The 14,798-nt window shown below is 35.3% G+C and overlaps 1 protein-coding gene across 5 annotated transcripts in view; it reads left to right on the top strand.

Moving 5' to 3' along the window:
- LMO3 (LIM domain only 3) overlaps positions 1–14,027 on the top strand; it is a 57,363-nt gene extending 43,336 nt beyond the window's left edge. For 4 of the 5 annotated variants that reach the window (XM_081821307.1, XM_081821306.1, XM_081821305.1 and 1 more), the window contains 2 exons: positions 651–776; positions 11,056–12,419. In XM_081821307.1, the coding sequence (XP_081677433.1) occupies positions 651–776; positions 11,056–11,161 (232 nt within the window). In that variant the 3' untranslated portion in view covers positions 11,162–12,419. Of the gene's footprint in view, positions 1–650; positions 777–11,055; positions 12,420–13,757 lie in introns of those variants that run through there. The other variant, XM_081821304.1, reaches the window with a different exon arrangement.
- Positions 14,028–14,798: the final 771 nt, after the last annotated feature.

The following is a 14,798-nucleotide window of genomic DNA, read 5'->3' as shown; positions in this document are numbered from 1 at the left end:
AAAATACCTTTTTCCTGGACAGTTCCAGTGGTTCTTTCAATATATTATGTTTCAACTCCTGGTCGAGCGATATGTAGTTTGCGGCCTCATTTACTTTAAAGTGCTACTTGAATAACATAATCATAGCTATAACTATGGTATAGGGCCATAAGGTGCACGCGCCTCTAATGTTTTTTGACTATTTAAATGGCTTGTTCATAAACATTCTTTTAATAATAATGGCAAACCTTGTGGTAACTAGATGTCAGAAAATAGTGAGTCATTCAAATGGGTTTATTTTCCAGTGAAAATGGCTATTCTGTGGCATTAAGGTCAAAGTTACGTTGCATTTCTATTTACTGCATTTTCTATCAAGTAGGAGATTTGTTTGCTACGAATTCACCTCCATTGACTTGTGTGTGTACAGTTATGTAAGCTTCCTGATGTATTTGTCTTTTCCTTTTCTTCTCAAACGAGACGTGATTTTCATCAAGAAAGGTCAACTGAGTATGTATCGGAGAAGAATGCTTACGAATCTGCCGAGGATAAAACTTGATTGTGTACATCAAAGGCATTGTGTGTTGATAGCTTTGCAGGGTGTACTGGCACCTTCTCTACTCATCATCTCAGATCTCCCTGTAAGAGTTTGAAAAAAATGTTTATTGTTCCAGGCTCTTCGGTGTGACGGGAAACTGTGCCGCCTGCAGTAAGCTCATCCCTGCCTTTGAGATGGTGATGCGCGCCAAGGACAACGTTTACCACCTGGACTGCTTTGCATGTCAGCTTTGTAATCAGAGGTAAGCGGATTTCCTTCTGGTGTCTAAAAAATGGCAAACCTCTCTTTGCTCGTTATTTCCTTAAAGATGGGAATTATATGTATTACTTAAGGCAATCAATCTCAGCGTTTTTGTTTTCTGCAAACATTCATCTGGTGCCAGAAACAAAGCTCAGAGGGGGAAAGGTCTTAAAACTGCTCTTCTACCTGCCCAAAGAGCATCCTAGTGCATCCTAGAGCAGAATGCGATAAGAAATGAGGACACTGCTATCAACTTGAGTTTTCCTCTTATTCATTCTTTATTGTTTTTCTGTCCTTTTAAAAAGTAGGTTTAAAATATCCCTCAAATTTACTTTAAAACTTTAAAAGTATCTTTAAAATGTTGTCTTTTTAAAAGTAGCCTTAAAATCTTTACTTTTTGTTCTGTGAGCCAACACATTTGCGCTGAGGCAAATACACAGGAATTTGTAGGAGGTAGTGTGTCTTCATCTTATTTTTCCTACTTATGGTTGCCCTGATTTCTTATCTTGAATTTTAACCTTGTTTCATATGTACTTTTTAAGTTGCTTTAAGTCTCCTTGGGAATGAGGCCAGATATAGCTAATAATTAAACACTTATCAGCATTGGGCAGGCAGCATAGGCAAATGGGAAGAGCATTGCACAAGGCATCTAGAAACCTAAATTCTAGGCTGGGCTTTGCCCCTCACAAGATGTATAACCATCCATCAACCATCTTAGCTCTCTCGACCTCGGTTTTCTCATTTACAGCAAAGGGGAGCTGGATTAGCCAGTCTCAGAGAACTCTTTCATCTCAAAGTATTATCACTTTATTCTATTTTTCCTTCTTGAAAGTTATAACTTTTATTTCCAGAGGGAACTATACACTACTGATACCTGTTTTATATGCTATATGCAGAGGATATTAGAATATAAAACTGTACCTATCGTTAAAATACAAGTAAAAAATTAGTACACTTGATGGATGTTAATGAAAATATATTCAGCGTGAGTGTGACAACACCTGGACATAGTATGTAATCAGGACATACTCGTTGCATCAAGTTCTCAGTTACTGTCATTTGCCCTGCTTTACTATTCAATGCAGCATCTTTTTTATGAGGCCCTGTAAAGAGTAGTAGAGAGAACATGATTTTTACAGGGAGAACTGGATTCAAATTCCAGCCCCATGATATATTAGCTATGACACCCTGAGTCTGTTACTTAATCTCTGAGATGGGTTTCCACCCCCTGACAATGGAGACGTTAATACCTATCTTACAGATTTTGAAAATTAAGGGAAATAATTTATATTAAATACCAGGAGCACAGTTGGTTCTAAAAAATTAGCTCTTTTATCTTGATATTTATAATTTACTTTTACCAAATTATATTCCACTAACTTGGTTTTTACACAAGATATATATCTCGAAAAAAAAGATAGATCTCAATAATATTTCCTGCTAGATGGAGATGAACACAAGTGCCCAGTATACCTTGCAATATCTGATTTATCCAGGAAATAATTCAAGAAGTCATCATGGGGGGCCTGGGTGGCTCAGTCATTAAGCGTCTGCCTTAGGCTCAGGTCATGATCCCAGCCAGGGTCCTGGGATCGAGCCCCGCATTGGACTCCCTGCCCTGCGGGAAGCCTGCTTCTCCCTCTCCCACTCCCCATGCTTGTATTCCCTCTCTCGCTATCTCTCTCTCTGTCAAATAAATAAATAAAATCTTTAAAAAAAAAGAAAGTCATCTTACAACACCTTGAGTCTTCCCAACAAACTTTTGGAATCAAGCAGGTTAATTCAGTCTATGGTGACATTTAGCCAAAAATAAATTGGCAAGTATGCATGTAAAGATATAGACACATGAGGGCACCTGGGTGGCTCAGTCGTCGAGCGTCTGCCTTCGGCTTAGGTCATGATCCCAGGGTCCTGGGATCGAGTCCCGCATCGGGCTCCCTGCTTGGCAGGAAGCCTGCTTCTCCCTCTCCCACTCCCACTCCCCCTGCTTGTGTTCCTGCTCTCGCTATCTCTCTCTCTGTCAAATAAATAAATAAAATCTTTAAAAAAAAAAAAAGATATAGACACATGAACATAAATATCTATACATTCATACAGACATTTATATGCATGTGTACATATATGTGTATATATTTTAAAGGCATATTAGTAGTAAATTTAGAATACTTCTATTTACTTGTCATATTGATCCACTAACAGCATCTACTCACAATACAGTTATCTTTATGCAACAATAACACTCTGAGGGGCGCCTGGGTGGCTCAGTCATTAAGCGTCTGCATTCGGCTCAGGTCATGATCCCAGGGTCCTGGGATCGAGCCCCACATCGGACTCCCTGCTCGGCGGGAAGCCTGCTTCTCCCTCTCCCACCTCCCCTGCTTGTGTTCCTGCTCTCCCTATCTCTCTCTCTGTCAAATCAATAAATAAAATCTTTATTTAAAAAAAAAAAAACAATACTCTGAGAAACAAACTGAGGGTTCTAGAGGGGATGGGGTGGGGGGATGGGTTAGCCCGGTGATGGGTATTAAAGAGGGCACGTACTGCATGGAGCACTGGGTGTTATACGCAACAATGAATCGTGGAACACTACATCAAAAACTAATGATGTAATGTATGGTTACATTATAATAAAATAACATAATATAACATAATAATAAAATAAAATAAAAAATAAAAATGGTAGTATTGGCAAAAAAAAATAACACTGCTTTCTACTTATAAAAGGTTACATAGTCATCGTAGAAATTTTGGAAACTAGAAAGGGATAAAGAATCATATTGTCCCATGTCTCACTATTCTAAAAGAAGGCATTTTAATATTTTGGTGTATAGCTAGCCATATGTTTTCTTATGCATGTATGATAAATGATATATAGCATATATTTTATAAAATATTTGAGCAGCTTAAAGAAAAAGAAACAGGGAAGAATCCTAATGTTTGATATTTGGACTTCTTCATTTACGATAGTATGCTTTTCAAATTCTTTTAAGATATCTTAAGTCTTCTTGTGTTTCGTTTTATGAATAGAGCTTCATATGTTAAATCAGTCTTCTATCATCAGAGGTATAGGCTATCTCTTCAACTTTTTATATTATCAGTATTATCAACATAATATTGTAAACATGATATTGATAAACAATATTCAAGCCTGTGTCAGGATAAATTCACAGGAGCACAATTAACTGGACAAAATATATAATTGTTTAAAGGCTTATGTTATCTATTGTTAAAATGCTCTCCCGAACAGTTAATACCAGTTATTCTCACCAGATACGTAAGAGCTTTGTATTCCCTTACATTCACTCTAACATTGGGAATTATTATTTAAAAAGAAATCCTTGTCACCCTGAGGGATGAAAGATGGTGTCCCATTATAATTTTTAATTAGCATTTATTTGATTTCTAGTGGCCCTTTGATATTTCTTCTTTTAGGGAACACCCTGTTTATGCCCTTTGTCCATTTTTCCATTAGGGCAGGCTTCCCTATTTTATCCATGTTCTACACAGAAAATTAAAACATCACTCAAGGACTAAACCCAGCCTAAATTCTATTATGATGCAAATTGTAGGTTGTTAATGCTATTTACAAATCGTATATCAATTTTATTTTACCATTGAAATAAAAAGTTGCATTCACAATTAAGTCTATCTCCTCAGTAGAACTCAGTCAAGTAAGACAAACACTCCTAAATTTTACCTCTAAAACTGTTCACATTCTTATTGCTGCAAAATACTATTCTAGTATCATTATTAAAGTACCTAATATATTTCTGTGTTCGCTTCATTTATTACATGCCATAATGGGACTGCATATCTTTAGTGCTGGTTATGCACAATTAGCACTTAGTTATTGTCTTGTCACTTCAGCCCCTACAAGACAAACTTCTTTAATGCAAGAAGTCAGCTAATCTTCATCAGTCAAGCAAAGCAGACAAATTTTGTTACTCTGAATACAGAAGGTTTTCAACATAGGAGATTTTCTTTGTACTTTGACATTTGCTGGGGAAATCCTCTCCAATAAAGCCATATGCCGCATGAACCTATACTTTCAGTAGCCAAATCATTATTATAGCTCTGCACCGTTTCAAGTGAAACACAAAGCAAATAGGTAATTTACAGGCACGTTCCCTTAAGCAAACTTTATTGACATCTGAGATTGTGGTATTATAAATGCTTATGAATTTTATTTAGCAGCCATTTCATCTTAACTTTTAAATCAAAAGATCATTAAGATCAAAAGTGTTTCTGAGTGTTTCAAAAATGCTAGTAAAAATAACTTTTCTTTCGGGATTGGTTGTTTCTTGTACATACCCTCTCCATTCTTTTTAGAGGGGTATGGCTGAAGATGTGAATCCTGAATTAAACATCTAAGGTTTGTTTTGTTTTGTTTTGTTTCTCTATTATCAGAAGCAGAGGAATGTTATTTTGAGCATCTTAGATGATAACTCGAATCTCACTCAGAATTGAAGAATTCTGTGTAATCGGTTAATTTCTTAAAGGTGACTAAGCCCCTCCTCCTTAGACGATTCTGTAAAACTAAACGATGGTTTTATAAGAAAAGGAAAGAACATGTTTGTTTGTAATGAAATTGCCTCAAATATGTAGAATTGTGTAACACTAAAGAATAAAAGCACTGTGCTAGGCTCTGGAAAGAGAGGTGAATAAAAGCTAGTTTCTCTCTTAGAGATATTCAGAGTTATGGGAGAGACAGGACATCAAAGACTCACAGAAGAGTGTAAATGATGCTAAACAGAGGGAAGAGAGGTCTGTCCTTCTTGAAGTCTTAGAGAAGCATCAAAGGGTGGATGGGCCAGGTTTTAAAACAGAACTCCCTAGGACTGGTTGGAATGTAGGAATTGTGTCTGGTGGGGGTCGGGGAAGACAGGAAGCCAGGGAGCCAAGGGTTTTCCAGACAGATGGAGCATCATGCAAGGCATGGAAGTGTGAAAGCATTTAATGTGTGCAGGAAATGAAAAGTAGCTCAGAGTACTCAGAGATTAGAGAGCGAGATTGGTTAGGGATATGAAGAAGGAGGGAATGGTGTGAGGATCAGGAGGAAGTAAAACTGTAAAGGTAGGAAGTCAATGAATGAAAGTCGAAATGAACACAAATTTAAATTATCTATCTAAAATACCTTTGTTATTTAAAGCTATTCGGTGCCAGAATAAATATGTCTTAACCAGTATTTACTGACCACCCACCTCAAGTGGTAGTATAATTTATGGTAGTATTTCAAACGGTTCAAAAGAAATATAACTCATGGGCACTTACCTCAGCACCACAGTCTAGATTGGGAAACTTGTTACCCATTCATGAGAAAATCTGAAATGCCAAACTAAATGATATGCCAATAAATAAGCGCTTTGGGAAAGATCAGAATGAGTTGGCATGGTCAGGGAATATTGATGGAGGGAATGGAAACTAAAGAATTTTTAGAATTTAAACAGATGGAAAAAAGGGAGAAATAGTCCTGGTTAAGGAATGGCTTAAGCAAAGGTGAAAAGATTATCATTAACAAATAATAATGATAGCAGAATTCTTATATAGTGATGATCATACACCAGATACTGTTCTGTTTTACATGTGCTCATTTAATACTCAATAAAATGAGATACTATTATTACCCTCATTTTACAAGTGAAGTAACTAAAGTACAGAAAATTTAAGTAACTTGCCCCAGAAAACAATGATAGAAAATGGTAGACTCAAAATGTGAACCCAGACAGTCTGGCTTTAGTCTCTAGACTCAGAGCTGATATGAGGGCCCTGGACTCTTTCAAGAGGGGTATTTTATTTTCTGACTGAGTGGATATAAATGGGAATAGATATGATGAAGTTAAAGCAAGGTAGACTTTGAATAATTTGTAGTAGGTTTCGGGCTGTGGGTAGTGTAAGTTGGTGCAGAAAAGGATTGAATCAGGAATGAAGTATGTAATGACAACTGGACAGTCTTTGGGAGAAGAGAGTAAATTCGTTCACAGCGTATAGAGGTGGGACGATGGGTATATAAACAGTACCTCTTATTGAGAACAAAGTGCAGCATCAAAATCTCCATCTTTAGTAGCTGAGGATGCTACATAGAAAATAGAGACATTTGAAATATGGACTGGATCCCCCCCACCCTTTCTAAAGTATTGTGGAGTTGGGAACTAATTATAATTGATAGCCACTGACCTCAGGGAAATAAGATGACTAAGTTAACATTTCCATCCTTAGAAAGGATGTGAAAAGGAGGTTACAAATGGAGGCTTTGCAGAAGCTGTTGGTAACTTGCTTAAAACTACTCTAAGCCCCATATTTTATAAGGGTGATTTGTTAATTATATTTATTTTCTGTACTTCTCAAGTCTCTAAGACTGTATGAGTTCAATTAGAATCACTCCAAAAATATCTGGAAATTAAATCTATTATTATTAACTCCAAAACACCAAGATTAAATGACTGAGTAATCTGATTGGGCATCTTTTTATTCCTTAACATACTTCTTTTTTTTTAATGAAGGCAAAATTAATTGAACTGACACCACCACAAGCAATTAGGATTAGATTACAAGGAAGATTATCAGCTTATTTTCAGGAATTTTAGCCTGACCTATTAATATACTTACAGTATCCTCTGGCCATCACTGCTTCTATAATATTTTTTCTGCCAGTGCTAAATCTCATAAGGAGCTCGTAACATTGGAAATTAGACTTTCTCACAAGATCAGTTATAGATTATTTTGTTAAGCATCTAACATCTGCATTTCTGTTTCTCTAATTTTTCATGTTTATATATGGAACATCTTAAAGGAGTATACCAATCCAGGGGCACCTGGATGGCTCAGTCAGTTAAGCGTCCAACTCTTGGTTTCGGTTCAGGTCCTGATCTTAGGGTCATGAGATCGAGCCCTGCGTTGGGCTCCGTGCTCAGTGTAGAGTCTGCTTGGGTTTCTCTCTCCCTCTCCCTCTGCCCCCCTCTCCCCCCCCACATTCTCTCTCTCTCTCTTTCAAATAAATTAATAAATCTTAAAAAAAAAAGGAGTGTACCAATCCTAATCGCAAAGCAGTTATAATCTACTTTAACCATAGCTTTCAAAACTGTTTTAAGTTATATGCGTAAGTGTGACATTTCTCACCCATGTTCTGTTTTGTCTTGACTTTCCAGTATAAATTGAAATGCCCATAAAATGTACTTTGTCCAGTTGACAACATTAGCAACAAAATATTTTAGGTAGGACTATTTTAAATGAGTCCCATTTATATTACCAACATCTCATTGAACGGTAGGTAGACTTTTTTTTAAAGTTATGCAAAGGAATATTAGCAATACAAAAAACCTGTATTAACTTCATAGCCTTATGCTTTCCTTCTTCCACATAAAGCATGGGTCTTGAGCCCAAAGGGACCAGAGTCCCCTTCCTTTCTCTCTCATACACATTCTAGTTATGGAAACTTGGCAATTTTTTTGTTGTTTAATTCTGGGAGGAAGCCTTAGGTTTTTCATCTGAAAAAGGCCATAATAATATTTACTTTCTCAGTTGAACATAAGGAATAAAAGTAATCATGTATACACATGCTTAGCATTAGCACATGGTAAGTGTTTTATAAAAGGTGGCTATTTTAATTATCTACACTCCAAATATTAAAGTAAGGCTTTACGTACTTCATTTCTACTCTTCACCATATACTTTAAAAAGTCACTTATACTGGGGTGCCTGGGTGGCTCAGTTGGCTAAGTGTCTGCCTTCGGCTCACGTCATGATCCCAGAGTCCTGGGATCGAGCCCCACATCGGGCTCCCTGCTCAGTGGGGAGTCTGCTTCTCCCTTTCCCTCTGCTTGCTCTCCCTGCTTGTGCTCTCCTGCTCATGCTCTCTCTCTCAAATACATAAATAAAATCTTTAAAAATAAATAAATAAATAAAAAGTCACTTATATTAAAGATAAGAAAAAATGAAGTTTCATCTTCAGTATCATAAGTGGAAGGTTGGGATTTGAACTCTATTTGTTGCAATATACCTCTCTGCCTCTCACATGTTTCTTATTTTAACATCCCTACAATTCAGTGATGTAGTTGTTTTATCTTACCCACACAGAGCTGACTCAGAGAGAGTAGGAAATGAACCCTATAATTTGCATTGGGTAGCATCAGGGCTCAGGACTAGATCCCCAGGCTCTTGGTTCAAAGCTTTTCTCGTGATAATTACCCTGAATTTATTAATCTACAAACAAAAATTATCTAAATTTCAAGGCTTCTGAAGGTAAGAATGACATAACTTCACATGACCAAAAAAATGGTTTTATTTGGGGCTCCTGGCTGCCTCAGTCAGTAGAGCATGTGACTATTTCTGGGTTGTGAGTTCAAGCCCCAAGTCGAGCATATTTTAAAAAAAAATTTTGTTTTTGACAGTGAATAGAATTTGGGGGCTTGCTAGAAAATTGAAGCAAAATTTTAGTCAATATGGAGTTGAAAGAATATTTCCAATTCAGTTGGTTTTTAGGGAAAAAAAAGACCTCAGTAATATTAGCTAGAACACAAGAGTATTTGTTGAATTTTTTTATTTTATGTGCTATTTTATCATTAGCTTATTAGCTCAAATTAATTACAACAGTAATATAAATTGAAAGTTTTGAACAGTAATCAGATATATCCTACATGTTATTTTATGTAATCTCACAAAAAAGATAAGTATCTAATTTGGCTACTTAGGTCTGTCCAACAGAAGAAATATTTCCTTTTATTCAACATGTCTTAATGATCAGGATAATCTACAAAACCTCATTTACTCACACACCACTTTTTAAGCACAATATTTAAAGTTTATAGTTTGCAACTAATAAAAAGAAGATATACTTAAGGTTCAAACTTGAATGTTCATTCTATCCAATAGCCTTGACCGCAAACTCCAGGATTTCAAGATCAGCGCTTAGTCTGTACTTTCAATCAACATCATCAGCAGGCAGTAATCTTGGGGAAAAAAAGTAAATTCCACAAACAAACAGACCAATCTTCCTTTAAGAGGAAAGCTAATTCTTTTCAATCTACTTTTTTTTATTACACTATTTTCCCCTCTATCTACTTAGCTAGAATAAGGATAAATTTCCAAAGCTACCCAGTTGGAAAATAAATAGGTTCACTGTGTGTCTAGCATTCCAATCTTTGCAAATGTAAATCAGTCCAACTGCTCCTCATTTAAACCTTCAACTTCACAAAACATTAAAGGGTTGCTTTCACTACACAATTTAATCTATCCACTAAGATTTCTGCTTGAACATCATTCGAAATTGACTATCTGATAAAGAGAGACCACTATCAAAGGTCAGTGAGGTCAACTTGTATAATTACAAGTAGTTTTACTGGGTCAACTCTACTAGACACTGCTGTTTGAAGGTTAAATTGTTACAATTAAAAATATATACAGATCTCCCCAGAGTTACTTTATTGTTAAATGTACTGGAAACAGCACAAGCATTTATTTCTGACCTTAATTGTGTCCAAAGTGTCACCGCTGGGAAATTATACAAAAAGAGCACTTACTAAAAACATTACAATCTTGCACATTAAACAGTGCTTTATAGAATAAAATACATAATTAGCCACTGGAAACTAGTTTATTTATCACATCAAAATTAAGAAGTTCATTCAGGTTACTCCCTTTGGTTTAATTGGGATTGCGCTAAGAAATGACATTTAATATTTTATAGTTGGTGAACTTGCCACAAACAAAGGAATATGGCCCAGCTTCAGAGTCTGATGCTAAAACAACTTTTCCTTCAGAACAATCACTTCCAGATTACTAGAATTTAATCACATTTTAATAACAGAGAGTAAAAGGAAGCTTTAAATGGGAAGCTTTAAAATGGGCCTCTTTCTAATTGTTGGATACATTTTAATGCCTTTTACTTTTTTTAATAAAGTGAATAAATGGCCAATGGTGAAATCTTCCATAATCACTGCAGTGAAATACTATTATCATTCTTTCTTTTATTTTAATGACTGTAAATATAGATCAGTTATTTTTTTTTCTTTCCAAAGTAGTGATAAAAACCACCTCTGCTGCCCAAGGTGTTTTCCTCGATTTTCCTATGCTTTTTATATATAAATGTAGGATTTCAAATTTTGTGTGCAATGTTTCATTAAATGACCTACATGGTTTAATTTTGACAATAAAGGCAACTCTCTAAACCAAGCTCTCAAATTCAGGGAATTACTGTGTGACATTATTACAAGGAAAAGAAATCTTCAAATCTATAGATTGGAGTGAAATGATCTTAAACATTTTATTTTTTTAAATATTTTCAGATTTTGCGTTGGAGACAAATTTTTCCTAAAGAATAACATGATCCTTTGCCAGACGGACTACGAAGAAGGTTTAATGAAAGAAGGTTATGCACCCCAGGTTCGTTGATCTATCAACATCACCCCATTAAGAATACAAAGCACTACATTCTTTTATCTTTTTTGCTCCACATGTATATAAGAATTGACACAGGAACCTACTGAATAGCGTAGATATAGGAGAGCAGGATGGTTATATGGAATAAAAGGCGGACTGCATCTGTATGTAGTGAAATTGCCCCAGTTCAGAGTTGAATGTTTATTATTAAAGAAAAAAGTAATGTACATATTGCTGGATTTTTTTGCTTGCTATTCGTTTTTGTGTCACTTGGCATGAGATGTTTATTTTCGACTATTGTATATAATGTATTGTAATATTTGAAGCACAAATGTAATACAGTTTTATTGTGTTACCATTTGTGTTCTGTTTGCTTCTTTGTATTGTTGCATTTAGTACAATCAGTGTTTAAACTTACTGTATATTTATGCTTTCTGTATCTACCAGCTATTTTAAATGAGCTATAACTTTCTAGTAAAGAATTGAAGAGCAAATCTCACTAATGATGCACATACAGATAAAGCAAGTCTATCAACATTAAAATACTAAAAAAAAAGAAGAAGAAGAAATGAAGACACACACAAAGCATTTTAGCAACATCCACTATTATTGCCACTATGATTTAGAGTCTATCAGTGTTCTCATTATAACCCCCGATTTTCAGGGGGTTAAAGATCAGCTTTAAAAATGCATAAAAATTTCATCTTAAAGCACTTTCATTTTATACCAACATGAAAAGTGCCATTTTTAGAATAACTTTAAAGCTTAGCAATTATCCTTTTAATATCCTTTTTTTGTGTGTGTGCTCTTTACCTACACAATGGCTTTGTTTTGTTTTGTTTTTCAGCCACTTACCCCTTATGTAAACTAGTGCCTTTGGGTATCATGTAAAATTTTTCCAAAGGGTTACTTTAGACAAGTGTTAACCACAATTATGAGATAATTTTAAAATGATAAATTTCTTGTACAAATTTTGCCCAGATTTCTCCCTGAGAGCTAAGGGTTTAATAACTTGATGGCTTGACAAATTTCTGGCACTGAAAGGATTTGAGTGCAAATCTACTGAAACCATGATAATGCATACTGAAGCTATGATGATATTTGAGTGGTGAGCTTACTTTTTTGATCAGAGCAACATAGTGCTCACAGAATCTTCTAGAAGAAGAGAAACAAAGGGATTGTCAAAGAGCTGAGAACTGGTGATTATATATTTTTCTGTATTTACCTGACACTTATTTTAATGTTCAAAAAGTGAAGACTTTAAAAGTTTGACATGTCTTACTCTTACTGCTTTCTTTAAGTAGCTACCCGCTCAGAATATATATATCACACTTAAGGCTGAAATCTGTCATTCCATGTTTTAAAGGTGAAAAGTTATTCCCTTACCAACATGATAGATGATAAAGAAGAAAGGTTTCTAGAAACAAATTATGGAGACCGATTATTTCAATTACAATTAAGGAAATAAAAATAAGACTATGATCCCTTCTTCTGGGTTGCTCACACTTTGCTTCTTTGCTTCTGCTCCCTGTAATAGAACTACTTTTCAACAAATCTAATTTGACACAGGCACAATGAAGCATATTTTTGCTAGAGCAAATTTAGTGCTGTGGGTTTTCTTTTCTTTTCTTTTCTTTTTTGATTACTTGTATAGGAAACAATATTTCCCGGTGTTATTTGCATACATATTTTGTCCTGCCAATAGATGCATTGCAGATGAAAATTAAATGTGATACCTGAATTCTTGGTTTGAGGCCAAAATATTAAACTGAAAATAATGCTGGTGTGGATTTTTGTTTTAAAACCAAGCTTTATTATGAACATGCATGTGAATCTGGATATTGCCTCTCATTTTTCAGAAATAGTTCTGTGAAAAGTGAATGATATGTATTTTTACAAATACTTCATGGTTAAGAGTGTTCAAGTCACATGTCCCCAAGATTTGAGATATACTGAAAAAAAAAAGAATTTCAAAAATAGCTATCTGGGGCCCACAAAGTAACCATTATTTTAGCCTTCGAGCCTTACATCTTTTTCATGATAAGACTCGCATAGCCAAAACCAAAACCCAAACCGAACAAAAGGTGGTGGGGGGCAGGGGATCCGTGAAAAGTGGTTTTTCTCAACCAGCTCTGCGAGCCCCCATTAAGAGGTATCTGAAATTCATGTGGATGTCAAATTGTAATTGCCAGTATCTTTTTCAAATGATCATTTTTAGATTTAAATGGTTTTGCATATGTTTATCAATATGTCAAAATACTTGTAAATTGGGAACAAACTTCTCTTAGCTCCTGGAAGCTGTTCAATATCCTTGCACCCAAAGACCAAACAAGTTTTTATTGCCTTTTCTTTTCCCAAATCCTTCGGGAATTAATTCTTATGCTTTTTTTTACTACAAGCAAAATTACTCACCTGGATTAAAGATTAAGGCCTTAATCTCTTTAGATTATCTCTAATCTCCATGAAATTGTGAAACCAGACAGAAATGGGTCATTTTATAGCTAATTGCCCATAAGTAGTAGCATTTTTGACCTGAAGTACTAACCTAATTGTCTTGACTACGCAAAGTCCCTGAATTGTCGTCACCTTTCCTCTTTGTGTTGTGTAGCCCTGACGTCACTTAGCTTCTTGCCCGATGCCTCCAGTAGGACACCTCCAAAAGAGCTTTGATTTCTCAAGCAGTTTGAAAGCTCCCTTCCTAACATGCATCTAAGAGAGGCTGCCTATGATGAAGGACCAGGCACCTCCACTCCACCAGAGTGCTGGCTGAGTTTAAAAGCTGACCTGTGTTTGTAATTTCACTTTCATCTTGCTTAATAAATATCTGCTGGATTCTTTCATTCATTTTTTTTATATCTGGATTTATGTTTTTAATAAAAGGGGTATTACACTCTTTGATTGCACTTAATTGGCAAAATCTAAGATAATATCTAGAAAGCGTACGTTGTGTCCGCTTGAAAAAAAAGAATAAAGTGTGTAAGGACACTTACTTTCAAAAGGTAAATCATAACAAGCCTAGACAAGGTACCTCAAATGCTTTCTCCAAAAGTTATATTTAAGATCTCTGAGCTAGGTAGTTTATTGTTATTTACTTTTGTGGGAAAAATAAAACTGTCAAAAAGGAAGGTAGCAAATTGCTGGGTGTAATTTTGTACATTTACACAAATTTCCAGTGATCTTCCTGAAAGGAACTGTGTTGCTGTCGTCAGACTCAATTTCAGATTTCCTATTTTCCGTATAATGAATTAAAACAAAACAAAACAAAAAACCTCAACTAAATCTTACATTTTCAGGGAAGAGATGTTGTGCCTGCAATGAAACAGGGTGCTGAAAATTTTATCTGTGGTAAAACATACTGTGCACAAGTGGTTTCCTTTTAACTATCACTTAAAGCAGGCTCCTCTCACCAAAGACACTTAAACAATTTCATTGAAATGATATAGGCCAAACATGTTTAGCGTTCACTTCAGCAAGTTGCAAAAACAATCTGCATGTTCATTGTAATAGGCCATTAGCACAGAATACAATTTTAGCAAAAGCCTTTTGATTACTACTGTTTCTTAAATACACCATTATAGATATTTCTTAAATGTGATTTCAATGCAAGTTAAGGCCAATAGAGAGCAAAACGTTAATATAGGCATTATTT

This window comes from Leptonychotes weddellii, chromosome 5 (assembly GCF_054177405.1).
Source record: "Leptonychotes weddellii isolate Sample4059 chromosome 5, ASM5417740v2, whole genome shotgun sequence".
In the NCBI taxonomy this organism is placed as follows: Eukaryota; Metazoa; Chordata; class Mammalia; order Carnivora; family Phocidae; genus Leptonychotes; species Leptonychotes weddellii.
This window is presented reverse-complemented; position numbering and strand designations above follow the sequence as displayed.